The sequence below is a fragment of the Rhinocladiella mackenziei genome, assembly GCF_000835555.1.
Source record: "Rhinocladiella mackenziei CBS 650.93 unplaced genomic scaffold supercont1.2, whole genome shotgun sequence".
In the NCBI taxonomy this organism is placed as follows: Eukaryota; Fungi; Ascomycota; class Eurotiomycetes; order Chaetothyriales; family Herpotrichiellaceae; genus Rhinocladiella; species Rhinocladiella mackenziei.
Window position 1 is genome coordinate 2,265,501 of NW_013550603.1, and position 23,431 is coordinate 2,288,931.

The 23,431-nt window shown below is 50.7% G+C and overlaps 9 protein-coding genes across 9 annotated transcripts; 4 read left to right on the forward strand and 5 right to left on the reverse strand.

Moving 5' to 3' along the window:
* Positions 1 to 1,455: 1,455 nt before the first annotated feature.
* On the forward strand, positions 1,456 to 2,841 carry Z518_02611 (uncharacterized protein; the record flags this gene model as incomplete). The annotated part of the gene is made up of 1 exon (XM_013419639.1): positions 1,456 to 2,841. One exon carries the CDS (start codon positions 1,456 to 1,458, stop codon positions 2,839 to 2,841), a length of 1,386 nt encoding a protein of 461 aa, XP_013275093.1.
* Positions 2,842 to 5,244: 2,403 nt separating this feature from the next.
* Z518_02612 (uncharacterized protein) lies at positions 5,245 to 6,690 on the forward strand (the record flags this gene model as incomplete). The annotated part of the gene is made up of 1 exon (XM_013419640.1): positions 5,245 to 6,690. The coding sequence occupies one exon, from the start codon at positions 5,245 to 5,247 to the stop codon at positions 6,688 to 6,690; it is 1,446 nt and encodes a 481-aa protein (XP_013275094.1).
* Positions 6,691 to 7,008: 318 nt separating this feature from the next.
* On the reverse strand, positions 7,009 to 7,848 carry Z518_02613 (uncharacterized protein; the record flags this gene model as incomplete). Its single annotated transcript, XM_013419641.1, has 2 exons — positions 7,009 to 7,315; positions 7,430 to 7,848. 2 exons carry the CDS (start codon positions 7,846 to 7,848, stop codon positions 7,009 to 7,011), a joined length of 726 nt encoding a protein of 241 aa, XP_013275095.1.
* A 3,103-nt stretch (positions 7,849 to 10,951) lies between these two features.
* On the forward strand, positions 10,952 to 11,830 carry Z518_02614 (uncharacterized protein; the record flags this gene model as incomplete). Its single annotated transcript, XM_013419642.1, has 1 exon — positions 10,952 to 11,830. One exon carries the CDS (start codon positions 10,952 to 10,954, stop codon positions 11,828 to 11,830), a length of 879 nt encoding a protein of 292 aa, XP_013275096.1.
* Positions 11,831 to 12,196: 366 nt separating this feature from the next.
* Positions 12,197 to 13,861, reverse strand: Z518_02615 (uncharacterized protein; the record flags this gene model as incomplete). The annotated part of the gene is made up of 1 exon (XM_013419643.1): positions 12,197 to 13,861. One exon carries the CDS (start codon positions 13,859 to 13,861, stop codon positions 12,197 to 12,199), a length of 1,665 nt encoding a protein of 554 aa, XP_013275097.1.
* A 1,936-nt stretch (positions 13,862 to 15,797) lies between these two features.
* Z518_02616 (uncharacterized protein) lies at positions 15,798 to 17,264 on the reverse strand (the record flags this gene model as incomplete). Its single annotated transcript, XM_013419644.1, has 1 exon — positions 15,798 to 17,264. One exon carries the CDS (start codon positions 17,262 to 17,264, stop codon positions 15,798 to 15,800), a length of 1,467 nt encoding a protein of 488 aa, XP_013275098.1.
* Positions 17,265 to 18,105: 841 nt separating this feature from the next.
* Positions 18,106 to 20,084, reverse strand: Z518_02617 (uncharacterized protein; the record flags this gene model as incomplete). The annotated part of the gene is made up of 2 exons (XM_013419645.1): positions 18,106 to 19,570; positions 19,621 to 20,084. The coding sequence occupies 2 exons, from the start codon at positions 20,082 to 20,084 to the stop codon at positions 18,106 to 18,108; spliced, it is 1,929 nt and encodes a 642-aa protein (XP_013275099.1).
* Positions 20,085 to 20,886: 802 nt separating this feature from the next.
* Positions 20,887 to 22,245, reverse strand: Z518_02618 (fumarylacetoacetase; the record flags this gene model as incomplete). The annotated part of the gene is made up of 3 exons (XM_013419646.1): positions 20,887 to 21,750; positions 21,799 to 21,990; positions 22,051 to 22,245. 3 exons carry the CDS (start codon positions 22,243 to 22,245, stop codon positions 20,887 to 20,889), a joined length of 1,251 nt encoding a protein of 416 aa, XP_013275100.1.
* A 501-nt stretch (positions 22,246 to 22,746) lies between these two features.
* On the forward strand, positions 22,747 to 23,413 carry Z518_02619 (uncharacterized protein; the record flags this gene model as incomplete). Its single annotated transcript, XM_013419647.1, has 4 exons — positions 22,747 to 23,001; positions 23,054 to 23,112; positions 23,160 to 23,281; positions 23,331 to 23,413. 4 exons carry the CDS (start codon positions 22,747 to 22,749, stop codon positions 23,411 to 23,413), a joined length of 519 nt encoding a protein of 172 aa, XP_013275101.1.
* Between the last annotated feature and the right edge of the window lie 18 nt (positions 23,414 to 23,431).

Sequence of the window (23,431 nt, forward strand, 5' to 3'; positions counted from 1 at the left end):
GGGTGGATAGAAATCAAGACGTTGACAATATTTTGGCCACTTCTTGAGATCCGAAGGCTTTTTTTTGCCAGGAATCGACTCAACTCTGCTTACGAGTGCTTGTCACTTATCGTTGACCCCTTGCCGGACCTTGGATATATGACCCTTGGGCGTGCCCACCAATTACACCAGTTATTCGCGCAGGTCATGTGATATTAACGCACGTGACCAATATCTTGGCACCGTGAATTGGGGGGTATTATTCTGTACACCAACTTTTGTTATTCTGTACACCGGAAAACCTGCTTATTCTGTACACCATGCCTCAACTCTCCTTATTCTGTACACCACCACCTCTCTCTCGCCTTATTCTGTACACTTAACGCTCTCATCCTGTTATTCTGTACACCGCGCTAACAGAGCTTGTTGCCGTTGGCCCGGCGATGGCGAGAAAACACTAGTAAGTGGCGTAGCTGTGGAGGGGTGACGCGTTAAACTCTCCCCGTTATAGGTGGTTGCGAAGCAATAAACACATTTGATTCCCTTTTCCTTGGTAGATAAGTACCGTGCATTTTGAGCTTCTCTGTATACTTTGTAAATTATTGTGGCCTACACAGCCGGATTTGTGTAGAGATCCCCTGCACGGTCGATACCTCGTGCTGACTAAGGTAACAAACCAGCGCCCATAGGCTTGGGAGGACCGCTCATAAGCCGGAGGGGGAAACCGCCCATGAACCGGGGGGAAACCGCCCATAAGCCGGGGGGCAACTGCCCCGCTTATGGGCGGTTCCCACCCAAGCCTATGGGCGCTGGTTTGTTACCTTAGTCAGCACGAGGTATCGACCGTGCAGAGGATACCATCGTTAACCATCATTTCTGCATTCTATATAGGCAGACTTAGGTGTTGTGACATCACGTATCTTCGAACTGCGCAGATAACCGGAAAAATAAAAATCCGGACCAATCAAAAGCGGTGTACAGAATAACAAAATGTGGTGTACAGAATAACATTACCCCCGTGAATTTGTTGATTCGAGCTCTTCAAGTTTCATACTCCATGCCATCTACCAATCGCACCTGTTCCCGCCGGATTGCTCTGCTTGCACGACGCAGTGCTTGCTCTCGTGCAAAATTGTTCTATTTATTTCCATGGTGAAATCAACACACCAGTTAAGCTGAGTGACACTGCTTCCGGCGAATGGCTGGGAGCTCGCCTTGAGCCACGCCAACACCCCTTATCACGTGATCCGAAAGTTCCACTACCAGTCTGCAAAATACCTCCTTTAGGCAGCGAAAGTACCTTGAACTGCGAAAGGATCGCTCCGACGGTCGTATCTGAAAGTGCACACTCTTCAGGAGGCCCGTGATCATCCTCTTCGCTGGTAGCCATCCCGCCCATCAATCAGCCTTGTCAGACGGTTGCATTGTTCATATCAGTCTCTCCTTTATAAGGTTGCCACTTAACCACTACATATAATGTCCAACCTAGAGATCCGAAGAGGCGATTTCCTCTACCGAGACAACTTCTTCGTCGACCTGGGCGAAAACAAATGTCACCCTCGCGCCTCAATTTCCATCCTCCAGGACCTCTTATTCCCGGGGGCCGTCAACCCTGTAACCAAAGATCAAGTCGACCACTGGTATGAAGCACAGTTGATTCATTATGGTCTCCCGCAGTCCAAGGACAAGGATACGGCCAAAGCGTGCCTCACAAATGCCATCACGTCCAACACGCTCGCTGTGCCATCATACCTCATGCAGATGGAAGCGGACATGAAGAATGAATATGTCTCCGCGGCGAGGAAGGCGAGGACTGCCGCTACCAAAATGCAGAGTGCGACTTCAACTAGTGCGACTGTAACGACGAATGGAAAGAAACGGAAAGCAGAAGACGACAGTGTCGGTGGCTCAATGACAACAGTATCCCTCAAGGTCGGCGATGTTAATCTGGACATCGGTCACCAATCTGTGACGGCAACTATTGTCGGAGCTGGTGAAAACAAGAAGAAGAAAGTCGGAGAATCAGCTCCGGTCAAGAAATTGACTTCTAGGCCCAGAGTAACAACAGATCCTGTTCCGGCAGTGAAGGCAAAAAGCGCAAATGAATCAACGGGAGCATCAACGGGGTCTCCAATTCGGCCTTCCGCATTTTCATCACAATCAACATCCCCAACCACTGCTTCCTGGCCCAGAAAAATACTGGCCGGTCGACGGGGACGACTTTTCCCGAGTCCCAGCTCACGAATTTCACCCAATACGAACAATCCACGCCGATTCTCCGGCGAGACTCCGGCCTCCTTCTGCAACTACAACAACAAGAACAACCGCGACAAGGACATTGAAATGGTCGACGCCCCTCCTCCCTGTGACCCGATCGATTTCACTCACCAACTCTACTCTCCATCTCCTTCTCCCTCTCGCATCGGCATGATTCTAATCCCAGGAACATTCGCCATCCGCGCTTATGTACCCAACGAGTCCTTTCCCATCCACGCCAGCCTCACACTCCGTATTGACAAAGTGCACAACACGCTCTGGGGCCGCTTCAACATCGGTTCGCGCACAGGGATAATTCGCATGGACGACACTTCCGGTCTCGCGCGCGGTGATACGGTCTCGTTTGGCTGGAGAGCAGAAGACACAAACGCGAGTTGCCAGACGAGGTACAAGTTTGGACGTGGGTGTAATGGGTCAATGGAATTTGATGGGCGGGGCGGAGTGCGTGGACGGTTTTTCGGTTTAGTTTATGTTCAGGATGTGGAGTTTGAGGGCACAATGGAGAATGAGGATGATGCACTGGAGGCTGAGGAGCTGAAGTATCAGTGGGATGAGTTTCTGAGGCTTGCGTATGGAATGGCTTGAGCTTGATGTTGCGTGGTGCCTGCTATTGGTTGTTGGTTGGACTGCTGGTACTAAAGCTGGTGCTCTGGTATGTATTGATCATGGTTGGTTTTGTGGGATTGCCTATTGGACTGGTTGGATACAGGGTGTTGCGAGCGTGGGGGAGAAAATTGTGGCAGAGTATTTGGTCCAGAGATCGGGTCTTGAAAAAAGTTTGACATCTTGGACTCTATGTAAAAAAATGGAGGCCAGGTCTACTGTACAAAATGAGAGTCCCTAATGTTTAATAGCAATCTGTTCGAGTGAAAAGCAATCACATTCACTTCCATTTATTTCCTAATACGAGGCATGACGAGCCATAACTTTAATCCCTTCGAATCCGGCGCTCTTTTACTAGCTGAAGAAGCGACCGGCAACTTCGCAAAATCAAAACGGAACAAAATACCTGACACATCTCACATTCTCTTGCCTACTTTCTTTACCCTAGCTAGGTGTTCACACTATTGTCAACGTCCTTGTCCTTACCCTCACTCCTTAGTTTGTAGGGGCATAATACACCCACGTACTTGCAAATCCATCCGCCGTATGAACAGACGCCTGGTTCTATTTTTGAAAACTGAGAAATCTTTGAACTCATTACGCGTGGTCCCGATCACACTGCCGTCAGCCTGATAATCGGCGTCCTTGTTGATTCGCCAGGTGAATATGATGCCGTCGGGGAAGGATTTGGTTATCACAAAACCCCCTAAAATAGTCAGCATCGAAACCACGGCCAATGCATGCGAGTCCTATTTGCCTGGGTGGTGGGCAAGGAAAGTAGAAGTGGTCGAGGTACGTACATCACTCAGTCCCCCGGTCTTCCGGCATCAAGTCCATCACAGGAGTTTATGTGGGTAACGTCGACTATTGTATCAGGGATCGATGCGAGCAGTGCAAAAGTGAACTCTGTCGGGCGTCTTTAATACTACGAGTTGGCTGGGGAAGCAGAGTAGTGTTGGACTGAGGGTCAAGCTTGCATTTGATGGAATGGATGAAGGAAGAGAATACTGCAGCGTCATTGGAGACGTCCTATAGATTATTCCATCATATCCCATATTTTTGTTATTGCTCAATCATGACACAATGTTTGTAGTCAAGCAATGAGGTCGCTGCAGCAAGCTATCATCGTACTGCATTCACCACGGATCACAGAAGAAGGATGGTAGTCGTGGATGGTAGTAACAGTGGTGCTACAAGGAGTTGGGACATATGAACAGAGTGTGCATCTCTGGTCAATATGGTCTGAAGAAGCTCAGAGCATGCGAGGGGTTTTATCATCACGATGAGCAGAGAGAAAATAGTGCCAGTAGAAGGTAAGATGTCTGACGGTCCTGCGTTGGGGCTGACATGGACGGAAGAAGTGGCGTAGCTTATCGTAAAAGGCAACACGTAGACTCTCCAGCTCGGAGACGTGGCGCTCGTTCGGATGGTACAAGGCTGCCTTGGCATAGGGGGCAAGAGTTGTCTTCAATTGCTGAGGTACTATCTGCCTGCTATCTAAGTACATACTTCCTCGACATCCTGTCGTAGTCTTCTAGCTTGTGAAGGCTAGACAGAGTCTAGCCACTTCATCCTTGACCACCCTCAATCTGCAGCAAGCACAAGCACAGCGAAGCAGAACCTGTCCATTTCTTAACTCTTCCGTAACCCTCTTGACACGAACCCTCGCTGCGGGTAATCTCTTCCAAATTGTCCATCACTTTAGGCTGCCATCCTAACTCTTCCTCACCTTCGCACAGGAATCCCTGTTTTCAACCTCCAAGAACCTCGCGACCATATTCCAGTGTGTACCACTGCGTCATTTTTTGTATTATCTCGCTTGCACGCACAGGTACGCTTCCTATCGAAGCTATGGCAGAGTCATGAGCCGCAAGAAAGCCTTGAATTGTCTGAAAAAACTTCTTATTCATGTCTCATTGAGCTTTCAAGGTCTTCAGAACCGCCCAGTTTGAATGATAGATGTGACAGTGGTCACACCTGTCAAAACAAAATTGCGACTATGATCCCAAACATCCAGGACTTCTGCATATCTCGTCGTTGGGGCCATAGCCATGTCCAGCCTTCCAGATCGCCCAAGTAGATGCCCTCCACACAGTTCCAGGACCCGGGTCCCGCGGCCTTTGCTGTGCTCGATCATGTGGAGGCCCTTACATCTACTCTTCAAATTTTCTTGTTCTATCGACAGTCGAGGGAAACAAATGGATCCGCACAAGGCTGGGTCACGTGATCGGACCTCGGGGCCATTGGAGTGCGGAGAGGCCAATCACCGGCAAGTGGCAAATGGCTGGGGCCTTGGGCAAAACGCTGCCTATTTAGGACTCGGACTTCATCTTTCCCTTCCTAACCTCCTCATCATTTCACACATTCGTGTGGCGGGTAAACATCATGGCGGCTCCGGGAGGTGACCTCCTGATCCCCAAGGCCATGAGGTTGATCAGATACGCCGTCGAGAAGACGGGTCGTATCATCCGTGACAAACTGCCGCAGGCATCCAAACCCGTGGTCGAAACCGAAGTCCAACCTGCCTATGCCCGTGTTTCTCAACAGCAACCCGTCAATCGAATTGCTGCAATCCGTCAGACCCAGAGCCGTTGGTATAGCACTTGGCGCTATACCAAAAATGCCCTCAACGATTCCGTCAGGCACTACTCCTCCCAATCTGGGACCAGACCTCGAGCATCCTATCCCACCTCACGAACCGCTGGAGCAGTCCAACAATGGACTGGTCGTACACCATTTGCAAGCACCCTTCGACCCAATCTAACCGGAGGCACTCTGTGTCGTTCTGCGGGTGGTTATGGATTAGGTGGTGGTCGTGTTGGCGGAGCAAGATACTTCTCACACTCACCTGCCGCGCCGGCACAAGTGGTTAACAATGTTTCGCAGGCCGTTCGAGCCTTTTGGTTGTCGGGTCAGAAAGCTCGATTTGACGGTACCAATCCTCGAACAGGTGAGAAACGGTTCCGAGCCGTGTCCAGCCTCCAAGATGATGCCCGACATATTATGGACGCGTCACCCGCCAACGCTCCAGGATCATTCGTGGACTTCAAGGTTTCCCCCACCATCACCGCCGTGGGCCCATTAAGCAGCGTTCCACGTTCTTCCACCACTTCCTGCAACTACGAATTCCACCAAGACACGTTGAACAATGTCCACTTGATGTCCAACCTCTCCCTCGATTTCACGCGTGCCCTGAAGGACCTCGCTGCCATCATGAACGACCTCAAGCATCTCGCCACGCTAGGCGATCTTCCGATTTCGTTGCACAACAGCACGACTCTCCGCGTTCGGTTTCCAGGCTGTGACGCCGACACTGTGGAAAGTTTGTGTCGAGAACTCAACGTCAAACGTGGAATCGTGGGTCAAGATGAGAACTTTGACGCCCAAAATGGTACTGAAATGGCTCTGCTCTTCCCCTTTGCGCCAAGTATGACTGCCAGCGAAGTTTGTCTCGATTCCAACTACACCGATAGACCGGTCAAACGGGCCAAACGAGACCGCGTCGAGTGGCACGAAATGCTTTCTCCGCCCCCGCAGCCATCCGCCGGCTTTTCACACATCTCAGCTACAAGCCAGTCACCCGACGCCTTTGAGATGATCGACCAGGCAGTGGGGCAGAATCCATGGATTTCTTCACCATCCGGCTACTCAAGCTTTCATGAGAGTGATTTACACGACCATGACGATGAAGACAATGTTGCCCTGTATTTTTTCCAACCCCGCAATACTCCAGTGCGGGAAAGACTTACCACTATAGCGAGTGGAGGGGATTATGACGGATTGGAAGGGATATACAGGTTTATTGAGGAATGTGACCGAGCACGATCTTAAATGTGCGTGCTGGTGGGACATGTAGCTGTTGCCGTCGAGTGCAGCTTGGAAGTGTTCGGAAGGAATCATTTTTTGGGTGGATATAGCTGACTATCCTTACGGTGTGGTACGAATTTACCTGGACCACGCTAGGCCATTTCTTTCAACGTTTTCTACAGAGAAAAAAAGAAAACCCCTACACTACCGAGAATCTCGAATTGACATGGATTATTATTATCAATACCAATATCACGAATTGTTCTTGTGTAGTTCTCTGCTACTTCATGCCGCATGTAACGATTCCCCGCCATGGTCTGCCTCGCTACCCTGTATATTTTTTCATCCGCCAGCAGCTTCATTCCCGTCCTGATTACTATGAACATACTGAAGCCTTAACCGCAGCTCTTGATTCTGCTTGACAACTCTATCTTTCTGGCGCTGCAACTCATCAATCCGTGTCTGCATCTCTGCCAATTCATCTTCGGCACCCGACGAGAATTCCTCCATGATTTTAAACACGCGCCACAATCGACCGACCACGACGAGTGAGCCGGCTTCTTCAATAGGTCCGCGCAGGAGCACGTCCACGATGAATGCCGCGACAATCACGAGGGCGTCGAAGATGTGGAATTTCGACTGGAAGTAACTATACACACAAACACATGTATATATATTAGTATCGGCCACTGTGGTCGTTTCCCAGCCAAAGCAAAATGTAGAGAGAGGGGAGGGGGAATACAGAATAGAGGGTTATGCATACTTGAATCCAAATGCAAATACACTTGACAACAACTCAAGCATGAATACGCATGAGAACGCCAGACTGACGTAATCTAACACATCGTCTGCCTTTTGCCATGCCCTGCGATTAAAGTCCTTGTCACTGCTGTGGTCACAGATGTGTAACGAGATGAGGAAATCCGCGAAAATACAGGAAATGTCCGCGGACACGAGCAGGATCACAAAGTAATGACCCCATTTACTGGAGAGGAAGCGTTGGAGTTGGTGGCGCAGGCGCCAGACAAAGGAATCTTCGCCGTGGATTTGGAGAATGTATGTGCCAATTAGATCATAAGAGTTGCGAAGGGAAGAGAGATAGCGACGGTCGGAGGAGAGGAAGGGGGTGTGTTCATTGTCGTTAGACTGGGATGGTTGAGTTTCTGGGTCGCCGTCGGTCATGGTCAACACTGGCAGGCTGGGGAGGGGTCGAAAGCCTCCTGTCGAACTTGAATAAGGTGAGAGGAGAGTTGGCGTGCATTAGTAGTGGGACATGATATACGGATGTGACGTGGGATATGTATGTTGTTTCGGGCTTTCAAAACAAGAGGAGAAGAGAGATCCTGTAGATGGAGAGATAAGAGTTTGCTTTGCTCGTTCACTCATGCGAGATACCGGGTCTGGAACTCAATGCTGCTTTTCGACGGAAGCGGTAGTTCCACAGCAGGGGAAATCAAAAGCCTTCTCCAAGGCTTTATGGTGGCCACTCAGAAACCTGCGTTCACCGCGACATCCTAGCAAATTGCGAAGGAGAACTCTTGGTAAATTTGTGGTGCCAGGCATTGAGATGCGGCGACCTGCAAAGTTGAGATGACGTATGTGTACAGCCGCACCCCTATTAGAAAAGATCGCGGATGCTTTTTTTTTTTTCTCCCCCTACCACCCGAAATCGTTCAAGCCTTTGTCTGAATCCCGATGTCCTTGAGAGTACTAACTCCCTGCTAATACTTACATTGACATATGTGGCACAGCCTAGCTGGAGAAGGAATTGGTATTACGCAGCATCAATGATGTTCAACATTATTTCCAAAAACTATGTTGTCACAAATCGGACTGACATAAGCTGTTTATTCTCTAGAATCTGAAGTATCCAGGGAAATTCAGCCCAAAATCGCCCGTCTTCCTTTCAGGTGAGAGTCACCCTGCAAGGGATGGAATATAAACCCTGAACCCGGTCTCAGTCTGTTTCCCATCGCGTGTTTGATGCAACAGTCCCAAGGCTCTAGTATTGAATGAGAGAAAGCCCGGATTGCTGCAGCGAGACCTGCCGCGTTCACTCCCTTCTCCACTCAACCACCCAGATCTCGTCGGTTCATCTCCTTATGGATGGGCTCTAGCTTTCTTCCGTTCACATACCATCGCCCACGAGAGTGGCGAGTCTTGAACTTCATTTCGCTTCTTTGGATTGCAACTGGCGCGTATGAGTTCGGCATTATCGTGACGACAAAGATAATTCTGGTCCTTGTGTTGGTCGAACGCATCAAGAACGCCAACTCCGGAAGCATCCTGTCCTCTGACGGGTCCCTCTTGCGTCGTTTCTCCTAGAATTGGGAATGGTGTGCGGGAGGGCGTTTCGAAGATGTTCGTGGATGGATAGGTGGAGGACGCTGAATGGGACGATGGGCTGTTCAAGTTTGCTCGATTCAACAACGCAGCTATCATGAGCGTAGTAAGACTGGTGGCCAGAACGGCAGTGCCCGCGGTTCCGCATCGACGGGTGTTAAAGTCATCAGAGAGCAAAAATCTACCACATTGAAGGATGCGAAGGAAGGAATGAACTTCAAGACCTGTATTTCCAAGTAGACTGCCAACTTGTTTAACAAATGACCAACCTTCATGATAATCCCGAGCAAAACACCGATGGCGTAACCAATGGCATAGATGGTAGTATGTAGCACAGGTACTATCACCTCTATCATCGCCTGTTCAGAAACGAAGCCGAGATCATTTGTGCGCAGCAGGGGAAACAGCAAGCGAGGAAAAATCGACAACTTCACCGTGGGAAAGGGGAAGAGTCGCCATATGCAAGAATATCATCGTCGAAGGCGAAGGGTACGGAAGACGTCCAGCTGAATGTGCTCGTATGTTTGAGATATCATGCGACAGGAATCGTCTCCCTTGGGGAGGGTGTCTGAAGTGGCCGCAAAAGTATTGGTAGGATGTACCTTAGCCATGTCATGTGATTTATATCACGTGATAACACGTGACGGCCAACCCTACGAATAAGGTCATTCTCCGCCGCGACGTACACCTAACCAGGCAAACCCTTTGGCCCTCCGCGGCACCTTACATGCTTACTTGAACGCTTAGCTCGCCTCGCGCTTAAGGCATCCTAACAAAGAGAAGGACGAAAACCCCCAATCCTCGTGGTTATCGGTACGAGAGTGGAATACGAGGTTGAAGCCTGAAGAGTGACAAATTTTCATGCATGCTCGGCAGAGTTAAATGATGACCCTGGTTCCCCAGATTTGATCAACATCCGTATTCGCATTGGTCTGTGTCTGCCACAAATCCTCTCCAATGATGCCGTGGCGACAATCTCGCGATCTGGGCATTACAACATCGCGCCGTCAAGATCAACATGAGGGGACTGTTGCCTAACCTGATGACTTTCATCTCCGTTGAACCGCAAAAGTCCAAATACATTGGCTTTCTCTTGAGAAGGATATAAGGGAAGAATGTCGGCGAAGAACCTTGTACACCACTCCTACAAAACCCTACAATCAGTCAGCTCTTTTGAGTTCTCCTCAGGTCGAAGTTGAGTCGCCGATATGGTTCGGGTGGCAGTTGCTGGAGGCACATCGCCAACGTTGGGCAAGTCCATTGTGACTGCTCTTGTCAGTACGGGGAAGCATGAAGTCCTCATTCTTTCAAGACAGTCCTCAACCCATCAGGTGAGCATATGCACATGCTTTCTTCCTGGCCAATGCTGTTTTCAATCTATTTCTTCGGTGATGGAGATTTTCGACATCTCATGCTTGGGGGCACGTGACAGCAATTTTACGTTTGGCTTTTGTCGTTGGCCTCTATGGCGGATTCTGGATCCGAATATCCCGCCCAAAGTCCCGTCACTAGAGCCACAGTTGCAACAGAGAGGCAGAGAACCCTGACCCGATACCCGGACAAGATGCTCGTTCCCTGTGCAGTTTTCCGGGAACAACCATTCATCCTTATGGGGTGACTCAGGCTGGTTTTGCCAACGATATTCTAACCATGCGGCCCACTCCCCGAACGAAGCTATCGACGCCGCCCGAGATGCTGTCGACAACGCTGACAACCTTGTCACTGACCAACATAACTCGGTCAGCATCTCTAACACCAACAGCCCAAATGACTCTCGCAGTTCCCCAGAGAGAGAAAGTGCAGGCAGCACCTCTACCCCGGATGAACACGCTCTCCCAGCCCATTGCTTGATCGTTCGCACTTGAGAGTCGCTCCGATCTTACTGGCAAACGTTGTGGTCCTCGGTTCCGGGTTTGACTCTTTCCTTGACGCTGACTTCATCATGCAGACAGGTCAGGACAAAATGTACGGTGCTTCCATTTCTTACGTCGATTACGCATCCATTGAATCCCTGACGTCGGCACTTCGAGGGGCCCACACTCTCATCTCCGTATTCAAGGTCATCGATCCCTCTGCCATGATCTCACAGCATTCCAATCTCTTGAAAGCATGCATCGCTGCGAATGTCTCTCGTTTTGCACCGTCCGACTGGTCCATGGGTCCATCCTCTCATTTCAAGGTCGACCTTTTAGTTCACAAGGATATGCTGTGGCAGGTCTGTGAAGAAATTAGTGCCCAAAATGGAGTCGAGTGTGCTACGTTTCAGAACGGCATGTTCATGAACTATTTGGCGCAGGGCAAAACATACTCCGGAACCGATCGGAAAGAGGAGGAATTTGCTCTCAGTGGCCTGGTGGACGACCTCATGCTTGAATACGTCGACATTCGGAAAGGCAAACTGGTGATTCCCTTGGACGATGTCGGACAACCTAGCAAGATATCCATGACACATATTGGAGATATCGGCAAGTTTGTTGCTGCTGCAGTCGAGCTTCCACCGGGCCAATGGAAAGGTCAACTTGGGATGGCAGGCGATACTTGTACTCTGGAGGATGTCCTCAACCTTGTTCGCGACAAAGGCATTCAGCTCCACCATGAGACCCTCACCACACAGCAATGCGATGAGAAAATTCGAGATTTTGATCAACAGCTGGCAAAGGGATTCAGCATCGATGCGCTCAAAGGCAAGATGGTCGCGCAGATGATGAAGGTATCATGCGAAGGGCAAGTTGATGGGGCGATCATCAGACCGACACTGAACGAGCTGTGTCCCCAGGTCCAGCCCGTCAGTGCACGAGAGTTTATTGATAGAGTTTTCTGAAATCATTTGGTTTTGTCATTTGTGAGTCAGTATTGAAAGGGAATAGACCTTGTTTCCTCTCATAGCTCACGATACTCCGTTGAAAAACCAGACCCTCCCAGATCGGATTCCTTGCTCAGAAACAAAAGGGGAAAAATGGTTTTCTTTTTGCTTTGAATGAAAACCTGTTCATCTTGTCACAAAGGAGATTTAGAGGTTTACATACGGGCCATTGGTCATGGAGGCAAATCCTTTGAGATTCGGTTGGCACAGCCGACAACCTGTATACCCCCTTTTCTTTTCCATTTCGGACCCGAGCCTTCGTCATGGCACACACCAATCTCGGAAATAAGGCTTCACCTGCTCTTTTTGTTTTGCTTGAATGCTTTAAGCGATCCAGAACCAAATTCTCTCGAGGAAATTCCTCGGCTTGACCTCCGGCCACGTCCCTTCCAATCGATCAATTTCCGCCTTGCCGCTCCACAAATCCATCTCTTTCAATCGAACCAACCTCGTCCTTTTCAGAAATTTATACCCCAAAAACAACGACGCGAAAATCGGAACATCTATATACGGCGGAATGAAGCTCTTCGCACTGAATCGTCCCGGGAAAAAAGCGTCGAAACCATTAAATACTGCGACGACGGTGGAGAAGGCGACCGCAAAGTACGCGAGAAACGGCTGCAAGGGCGATTTGAAGGGCAGACTCGACCGAGAGATCCGATTGTGCTTAAGCCCATAGTAGAAGCGCAGGTACGTAATGCAGACGCTCGCCCAGACGATGAGCGTCGATACCGCCGAGAGATTCGAGATCCAGAAGAAAACGTCAGCGGAGCGGGAGTTGACGTTGAGGTACACCAGCAGCGAAAGCAGGGTTGTGGCGGCCACGCAGGCGTAGGGGATCCCGAAACGTTCGAACGTCAAAAAAGAGGGCGCGCGACCGTCGAGGGCCGTAGCGTAGAGAATGCGCGTTGACGCATAAAAGAACGAGTTTCCCGCCGACCAGGCCGACGACAGAATCACGGCATTGATGATTGACGGCAACGCGGAGATCCCGCCGTTGACAATCGCGATGACGAACGGGGATGCTGCGGCACCGGGCGCCGAACTGCTGATTGCATTCAACAGCCGTGGATCCTTCGCTGAGACGCATAAACTGACCAAAAAAATAGCCAGGACGTAAAATATCGCAATGCGCCAAAACACACGCCGGACCGCCTTGGGTACATTCCTGCGCGGATTCTCGGTCTCGCCTGCGGCAACCACGACCATTTCGCTCCCGCCATAGCTAAACGTAGCCTGGATGAAGACTTTCCAGAACGCCAGAAACCGCCCCAGCGCCCCGGGTTCAAGGTACGTCAGCATCGGGCCCGGGTCATCCCAATATCGAAAACCTATGCGATCGCCACTCGGCGTCCCGCCCAACGTGATGATGAACATGAGCAATATCAGCCCGACGATGGTCGTGAGCTTGATCGCCCCAAACACGAATTCCGCCTCGCCGTAGATTCGGACGGGAAAGCAGTTGATCAGAACCATCGGGACGAAGAGGATGGTGATCCAGGCAGCATTGGATACATGATTGGGCCAGTACCCGATGACCACGGCCGCGGCTGAGATTTCAATCGGCACGCCTATTGCGAATTGGTACCAATAATTCCAGCCCAAGGTGAATCCGAGGGCTGGGTCGACAAAGCGTGCGGCGAAGACGGGCACAGCGCCCGGAAGGGGTAGGTAGGTTGCCATTTCGCCGAGCGAGTTGATCACGGCGTATAGGTTGAAGCCGGTGATGAGGTATGCGAGAAAACAGGAGAGAGGGCCGCCGAGGCTGAGGGCCTGGCCGGAGCCGACGAAAAGGCCGGTTCCAATTGCGCCGGAGAGAGCGAGGAATTGGACGTGCCGCGATTTCAGGCGGCGGGTGAGGGTGCCAATGTTCTTCTGCTCGCGGGCGAGGTCTTTGAGATTAAGGTCTTCATCTTCTCGAGGGGGCTCGATGATGGTGTCGGCCGTTTTGCCGTGTTCCATGTCCTTGGATTCGTGCTCGTGCTCCATGGTTGACCACTAGTCGGCAACGAAATGAAACGACATTGGGTCGTGAAGTGGGGTATGGTATATGATGCAATGTTGATCTTCTGTGGAAGTTTTGCCAGAGTGATAACGAGAGATTTCGAGACAGATAAGTATGATATCCTATCAGCAGTACCGTACCACTTGAGGGGTAGGCGACCCGTTGAGACCACGGATATGAGCGGTCATGTTTATGGATATGCCTATTTTGGTGGATGTTACCTTGTCAAGTGAGGTGACAAAGATGTCGATCCGTAGGAGGATATTGGTCGAACCGGACCGTAGGATTGTGGAGTAAAGTTCTGCTGGAGGGAAGATATCGCCGGAATTGGATAAACCCTAGAATAAGTAAGCGTTCGACCGTCGAGATGTCTAATTGATGCTCAAATCGCTGGACTCTCGGTATATCGATCACCGAAAACTGTCGTCTGGAACATCGTTGATTGCGTGACTTAAAAGAGGTGTTGATGCTCGGAGCCCAGCTTCACACTCTCTCATATTCTTTTCCTTCGGGTGTCTCGGCGTCGGCATCGAAATCAGTTTTCTCCTCTTTCAAACTTCGTCGTAGACAAGTCTCACACCTTCCAGACCTCCTCCATTCCGGAGTCAGATGCATCCAAACCTCCTCTCTCCCTAGATTCTGTAAATTCTCCCTGGATCGCTTTCTGCTCCCGGGCGTAGGCCTCTTGATTCCTCTGTGACGGATCTTCAACTTCACAGCCAGGTATCTCTTATCCGACCTATGCTCCGAGGGCGTTCTATGCAGGACATTTAAGTCCAACAGTTTCTTCCCTCCGATGGGGGTCGCACCGCATCACTTAGATATCAGAAACGATGCCCTGAGTGATGTACTCGAACTGGTCTTTCTGTCTCAATATCTCGACGGCCGTAGGGGCCCCGACTGAGTATCCCACGATGGTTACGCCGTGGATATGCCCTCGATCCGTCCAGTAAGACCCGTCGACGCCATCAGGTCCCGACTTGGCCGTTCCAATAGCTCCTCTAATTGAAGATTGCTGGCGGCTGTTTTCTCACCATTTCTGGCGCCGATCTCTTGCATCACTTGATAGGCTTCATGAATCTCCGCCAGACGAAAATCAATCTGTGCACATCGGGACTCTTTTTCCGCCTGGTGTCCAGGCGTCGTATCATCCTGATCGTACTTTGGAAATACGGAGTCCACCGCATCATATGGTCTCTTCGGAGGTCCTTTCTCCGTTCCTTATGGCGAAGATCTGAAGTGGTGTGGCCATGTTGAGGCCAGTGATCTGCAAGCCTGGCGTTCTTGTGCGCGGGCAGTTTCGTATACCATGTACTGCAAAAGAACCAGACCAAAACGAGTGAGTCAGGAAGGGAGACAAACCTTGGATACCCACGACTTGTCTGATCCTGTAGGCAACTCAGCCATGTTGGGCGAAACCTTTGTTTTAATGAAGGTGCCTTCAGATCCGTTCGGGCATTAAGGTGGGCAGGGATAGTAGATGGTCATCAACACGGCCTTGTGTTGTGTGACGTCGGAAAAGGTCTGTGGCTCCTTCGCAGGGACTTCGTGGTCAATTGTTCCAACCTCGTAAGGCCCCGAATATTCGGGCCACTTGCTATGAAGAGGGACTTTATCTTTGAAGCCTCGACAAGCCTTGTGGTGTCAGGTGCCGTCACTGAACGTCTGTTACCGCGTGTTTCCGAATACCAGCAGCATTGAATGAGAGGGGCTGGGATTTTGGCATGATTTAGAGCAGGCTGGACTACGGGTCACATTGAATTCGGATCCTCGTGGCAGAAAGGCTGAGGTGGAGAGAAGCCACCAGGTTTGAAAGATTTTGGATAAATTGAAGTTTCAAAACTCAAACATTGAGTTTTCCCCTCCTTTCGAGGCGCCAGCAGGCACTGGCACACCAAACAGCGACGCTGCAGAATGTCCTCACAATGCATCAAGGTAATCCCCGAAATCCGCCATCGTCGAGGTAGTCGCAAAATTGTTCTTCCCCAAAATGATTCGACCCGCCTCAACCAGCCGCGTTGTCCGGGCTCGAACGTCATCCCGCATCTTTCCCCAGTCTGCATGCACCAACTTCCCATCTTTCTTCAGGATCTTGCCATCGATCATGGTAAGATCGATATTCCCTGGATGAGCATTGAATATCAAAGTCCCGATGGGATCAATGACAGGCACAACATTGATATCATCACATTTGACCATGATCAAGTCTGCTCTTTTACCCGGGGTGATGCTGCCTACGAGATGGCCGATTCCCATCGCTTCGGCCCCTCCCAATGTGGCCATGCGAAGGACTTCATGGGACTTTCGCTTGATTTCCATTGGAGCTGTTCCCAGTTTCGCATTGTCCAGACTCCTCTCTGCTTGGAGGAGTAGTCTCATTTGGACCAACATATCATTCGACTGGTTCGAAGTGATATCAATGCCCAATCCCACACGACAACCGTGGCCTTCCGCGCGAAAGGCTACGGAATGGCCCATGCCCATCTGTAAATCGGTGTCAGGAGTGGAAACTACTCCTGCTTTGGTTTGGGCGAGCATATGGCATTCCTCATCAGTGAAAGCCGATCCATGCGAGAATAACAGATCTGGTCCCAACATCTTGGCGTCTCCCAACTGTTTCACAATCTGATTTCCCGCATCATAATGACCGACCGCAACGTGAGCGGTTATGATGGTGGCTTGCAGTTCACGTCCCAATTTGATTTGTTCTTGAAGTTCAGACATTGGCATTGTCTCTGCTTCATACGGAGCAACGCCGAAAGTGAGCAGGTCAGTTTCCCACGAGTTTGTTGTTGAAAAGTGTTCCTTGCGGGCCCGTCGTGCGTCTTTCATCTTCGCAGACGCTCCAAACTCGGAATTCGTCACGTCAAACTTGTTGTGCTCTTTGGGTAGAGCCGGGTTGTCGTAGAAGCCATAGCACCATACCCCACGTATGGCAGCGTCCTTCAGGCCGCGAATGGCGGCGTCCGTGTGGGCAGGAGAGTTGAGAATGTGACAGTGATCAACCACAGTCGTAACGCCATTGTGGATCAAGTCAAGGGCAGCAACATGGTTGGCCACATATACATCTTCCGGGGTGTACAGACTGCCATAACATCTTCTCATGACATAAAGGTAATCGGCGAGAGACCAGTCCGTGGCTAACGATCGCAGCAATTGCTGCCACATGTGGTGGTGGCCGTCCACGAAACCGGGGGAAACTATGGAATTTTCTGCATTGATGATCTCTGCACCGCTGTACTCTTTCACGTCGATATTTGGCTGGACCTTCGCAATGGTGTTACCCTGAACGAGGATGTCGCAGTTATGGACCACCCCGATCTTGCTGTCCATGGAGACCACGGTTGCCCCTTTGAAGAGGACATCGTGAGGAGACGATCCCGCCATAGTGGGTATGGGGTCAGTCGATTGGAGCAGGTAGATTTGCAAACGGTGCTTACCGTGGAGTAAACATAGCTTTCCGAGCATCAAGCCCCTTCTTTATACCTTCTCATTTGCCTAAGTCTCGACAAAGAGCATTTTCCAACCTTAGCATTAGCGGGGTTCGCTTAGATCAAGCTTTTCCTCACCAGATCGCAAAAAGGCCCCCAAAGACCAAGACCTTGGGAAAGTCAGGGGGTCAAGTAGCTTCAAAACCATCCATGCTTCGGGTTCGACTGAGATAATCAGCTCTCGGGGCTGATGGACGCCTGATAGAGGAACCACCAGGCAGATCCAGCATTAAGGTCACCGCATTCGACATATCGTGGTTGAATTGCCCAGCTCGGGGTTCTCTGAAAGGACGATGGGTATTCGCCCAGGTGCCAAGGCGCTAAATACATTTTGCCCAATTCGGCACACCTGCCTGTATTTCGCCCAGGATCCACTTCGCTGCGAACTAGCCTAATTAGGATGAACTTGTAAATACAGGGCACTTCTCTGACAGCCCTTAAATCGACGTCATTTACATTGGAGCGACTGCGGATGCCATCCAGGGTACTGCTAGCAGGATGAAAAGGGTGTTCGGCGTCATCGTCTGGTTTGGTGTTGACGGCATCAACATCGATTTCTATGCACCCACACGAAGACAAATGGAAGCCTCTTATTGGTCAGGTTAAAATTTTGCGGATCCTGGGCCAAATACCCATAAAGCTTAAGGGGGGGGTAATATCCCGATTCTTAAAGAAGCGGGGTTTCCGAGCCAAGAAAGAGCAGGACCGCTAAATCAACTGATTTTCCGCAACATGCTTCAATAAACTGATGGTGGCCATTGGACATTGTCGGTCGTCACCTGTTTCTCAGGAATCGGTTCCAATTCGGTAAGTGAGGCATGCAGGTAGTGCCGAGCCGCTCGTACTGACTTGGAGGTTTGAGGCAACTGTTCCAGGGCCTTGAGAAGTGTTGATTTCAGGTATTGGTGGGCCTCGGGCTTGATTTTGCCTTTCTTGTACTCCCTGCTTACCACCTTGTTCATCAACTGTACACAAGCAACCACATGATGTGGATATGGGTCAATGGCGACAAAGGATGCAGAGACCGACGCGTCGGGAATGGTATCTGAGTTCGAGCCCGGCGGTCCGTGGATGGTGTAAGTGCTTTCGAGTCCAAACTTCAATGCGTTAAAAACTTCATGCTCAGCGTCAATTCTGGTATCGGCAAGCTGTGCCAACAGATCGCTTCGCTCAGCGGCTTCCACCGCATCAACCAAGATGAGGATGCCCAGGTAATAATGTAGCATGAGTTCGTACCAGTTCAATCTTTCCACTTGGCCGAGGAAAGGAAGTCTCCGTTCACAACCATTCAGGAGCGGACGAAAGCTAACCTTGAATATTCCCACAGCCTCGATGAATGCTGACCAGGCTTGGGCGACTTTTTCTTCTTCGTCTCCCTCCCTCAGTGCTTCTTTCAAGACGGCAATCATTTTCCAGACATACAACTTGCATGCTGCGGCGGCCGCAATGACCTCGGCCGCTATATCATCCGAGATGTCGAACGGATTCCGTCGTAGGTCTTCGGTCCGGGTATGAAATGACCCCGCACCCATCTTGAGAACACGCCAGGGCGATTCCGAACTCACGCCGTGGAGGCCAGACGAGAGAGAGGACCGGAAATTCAGAGTCAGGGACGCTGAGGTGTCAAAAGTCAAGGCTGCCCAGTATGCCCGGCTTTCCGAGCTCAAATAGCTGTGAGTGAGCTTGGACGGAGGCGCTGGGCTTTCAAGGGCGTCTGGTCCCGGTGATACTTTGGCACCGTTGAACTGGCAATTTCGTTGTCGTTCACGCAGTCTCTGCACCTGTTGTAGTGCCGTTTGAACGCATATTTGGCCTGTCAGTCCATCCATTTCTTCCTCTTCCGAAATTCCGGTCGGAATGGGAGTCAACCCAAAGAGGAACAATGTAAGGACGGAACGATACGATACGCGGTTGACCACCCTCAGCATATCCCGCCGCGACGTTCGCCATATGTCCCTGACGATATCGTCATGCGCGGGACCCACGCGGTCCGTAGACGGGATGAGATGCAGCCACCGAGCCGCAAACGATCGTATTGCATGTCGGAGAGACCGATCAATTTGGCGATCTCTCTCTTGCCTGTGGCCCGGTAATGAGACCGCACGGTCAAGATTTCGTGCTTCCCAATCTTCGCCGATGTACGCATCGAGTTCACTGAATAGTCGAGTCGGCCGAAAGATGATATCGCATTTCGGATCCACACTAGACGAGTCAACAATCTTTCCCTTCGCGGACGGTCGGTGATCTCGTACACAAACGGACAACAATGTCGGCCCATCCAGAAGCCAAAGATCATTTCAAAACAGCTTTCAAAGATTAGTTCGAGCCAATCACCTAACCCCGTCGTGACCGATTCAATGGGCGTTTGTATTGAGGTCGAGGGGGTGGAGTTGGTCGCAATGGCATATGATTCGGATGATTGGCGTCTGTGTCTCGGGTTTAGTGATGTTAGACTCGAAATGGTTCGGATCCGCTTACCGATTGCGCCCATAAGGAGGCTGAGACGCAGGTTCCGAATATGAGGAAGCCACGGCATCGTTTCCGACATGTACATTTTCCGGAGATGAAGACGAGACTTGAGAGTGACAGGCAGTGACGGAGAGAGCTCGAGTATTCCGACGACCTTTGGTTGGAGTTCTCTTTGCAGCGCTGATCCACTGATCAAGGAGCTGGAGTCAGCATCTCCACGCAAACAAATCTCGTACAACCTAGACATGATTGATGGCTGTAGAGAGAATCAGAACATACCTCGAACGTACATCGTCGTTTTCGACGAGTACATCGCGAACAAGATCCTGTCCAGCCTGGTTTACCCGCATCGTAACCAACCCTGGCAGCATCACAAGCAAGGCGTGAATGTCGACAGGCGTCGCAACTGGAAAACTGGGTCCTTCGAGGGCCGGCAGTGTCGTGCATTTTGGAACATTGGATGGCTCATCGATGGCCGGTGCAATCAATTATTTGATAAGACCGGGAAATCTTCTGTACAAGGTGGAGGAGGAAAAGATTTTAGGAAGATGGAGATATGGCCAGTCGTAGCTGTCAGCGTAGTCCTCTCAGACTAGGGCAAGCCCAGCATTTTGAACCACCCACTGAAGGGAGAGATGGATGTCGTAAGGGGAAGAGAATCATACGGACTAATTAGCGCATTCCGAGCGTATTTTCCCCGTTCTAGTTAAACACGCTAAAGGTTTCCCGTCGCGGGGTTGGAAGCGTGGGAGGAAGAAACGCGCAATGAATCCCAAAGCATCTCATTGCTCAGGGCCCGTGAAATGAACCACGAGCTAGCATTCCCCCCTGTATTCTTCCGCGTCTATAATTGTGGCTTATTCGTTCTCATTCGTTTTCCGAATGATGAATGATGAAATAAGCCCGGGGACGTTCGCATTGACCGTCTTTGGCCGGCCTCTTCATGAGAACAAAAGGAAACCATCTTTGCATCACAATTTGCAATCGCATCTACATTTTATATGACCGAGCGAATGCATTCAACTTGCCCATTTTACTCCAGATCGTCACTAAGAAATTGGAGCATCAGGTCCCACAAGCTGTCCACGACATTCTCCGAAGCCCAGTGCTCGGCCTTGGCCATCATCGCACCATGCTGAGAGAATGATCGAGTCGCCGTCCTCCAGATAGCCGAGCTCTACCTCCCCGTCCAGCTTCAAGGGCTGCCTAGCATGTTGAGTCGCCTCGAATAGACAACCCAGTTCTACCTTCTTCCCCGTCTCGTCTTTGCCGTCTCCTGACACTGTACCCGTTCCCATGAGGTCGCCGGTGCGAATGCCGCAATTCGCTGATGCGTGGTGTGCAAGCTGCTGGAAGGGTGTCCAATACAGATATCGCAGATTGCTGGTGCAAACCCTGTACCGCCGCCCGTTCCGTTCGAGATATGCGGCGAGTTTGATGTCGAATGTCCCGTTGTCGAAGTCGTTGTATCGGAGATGCTCCAGGGGATGGGTCTTGTGTTTCGGGGCGCATTGAAAAGCATGGAGGGCATCGAGAGTAATAATCCAAGGAGAAATGGTGGTGCCGAAGGATTTGGAGTTGAAAGGCCCCAAGGGCGGCATTTCAAAAATCTGGATATCTCGACTCGACCAGTCGTTCAGCAGCACAAATCCAAAGATATGATCCCGCGCATCGTCGACTTTGAGCGTTTCGCCGTATGGGACGGGCTTAGAGACGATGTATCCCATTTCCAGCTCGAAATCGACCAGTTGTGAAACTCCGTGCACAGGTTCCTTCGTCCCCGGCCTCCAGTAGACTCCCCGGGGTCGACGCACGAGAGAGGGAGATGGGATGACACTTGATGCTCGGCCATTGTACGCTGATGGGGCATGGAAAAAGTTATCTGGGATTTTGCCATCGCTCATAGGCGCGCACTGAATACCCGTGAGTGAAGTTGAAGTCTCGAGGGGACTGTGGCTTACATTTTGGCAATGTTCAAGAGAGCAGAAAAAGTCGGTATACCCGGGAATATCCACGGGTAGGTGCATTTTCACGCTTGTCAATTGATGGAGGCAGTCTGGGGTGAGATTCCCATTTTCCCACGCCGAAATGATTTGCTCCCTCACAGAGGTCCTGATCTTTGCTGGTAGAGCCGCGAAGGCGTTCAAAGTCGTCTTTCCACGAATTAGAGCCAGATTTCGACAAGTAGCGTGGACGTGTTGCGGCAGGCCTACCTGAGATAAAGCATCGGTCACCGAAGCCTCCTGGAAGAGTCCCGATATACTGAGAGCGTGAAGATCCAACGCATAATCCCCGATTGCACTTGCGCATCGCGGTGTGGGATTCTCCTTGGTCGAAATCACGCCAAATGGGATATTTTCCAGAGTAAACGGTGACCCGTCAGGTATCTGTGGTGGTAGAGAGGCCATTTTTGGTGTACCTGGAATGTCGAATCAGTCGCGTTGGGAACTCTGCTCTTATATTGTCGTCAAGTCCCAAATTCCCCGGATCTCATCCGACTTGAGACCTTGGTCCGAAATACACCACCCACTCGGGGAAAATGATCCAATCAGTAATTACTTGGACTCTTTCGGTTCCGAGCCTTGTACGACTTCTGAACCGATGGCAAGTAATGTTCTTCCCCCATGCCAATGGATGATCTTCCAGCAGCTTTATCGTTGTACAACGCCATTTCGTCTCTTGGATTTTGTACATCCATCCTGGTCGATGCCAGACGGACATTGAATGCCTGGATATTAACCCCGCATGACTACTTGTAGGTCCAGAATTCCCCAGATTCTAGTATATTAAACCGAAGGCAAGTTGTCTTGTCGATCGGAAGACACTGCTTCAGGTCCATCTCTTGTAGACCACTTGACGTGGAGCACCAAGATATCTTCGGCCTCTCCCAACATCAAACGAAGGCAAACATGGCTATGTTTCCAGACCCTCGACGGATTGTCACCGGTCACGATGAACAGGGTAATTCGATCATTCTAAAAGATAGTCAAATCCCCTGCGTGCCAACGGGGGTCAAGGCGAATTTCGCCGTGCTATGGGAGACGAGCCAATTTCCCGCCAGCAACAATGGCAGCGCGGATCCAATCGACCACAAAACACAGAGTCTGGCCAATGATAAAGGTGTTGTGCTGAGGGTGGTCGACATTCCAGCGAACACTGTGACGGTCCGTTCAAAGAGACCCGTGCTGGTGCCGATGACTGACGGGCATCATGTAGATGTTCCACCGAACAGTGTCGTTGGATTTTGGCATTCTTTTCGAGGGCGAGCTTGACTGGTGAGAAACACATATGGAATATCCATGGCGACATTCTGACGTCTCAGTCACCTTGACAACGGAGCTGTCATTCATATGAAACCCGGCGACGTTTGTGTCCAACGAGGTACCATTCATGGTTGGACAAATCCAAGTTCCAAACCGGCAAGGATATACTTCATCCTTATTGGTAAGGTTCCGATTACAACACTGTTGCTCTTCGGCTGACCTCACGATAGCTGCCGAACCTGTAAAGATCGGTGACAAAATCTTAGGCGATGCCGGATTCCATCACGAAGACGTGGCGTCAGGTGGGAAGTGAATTTCGTTCGGCGAAGAG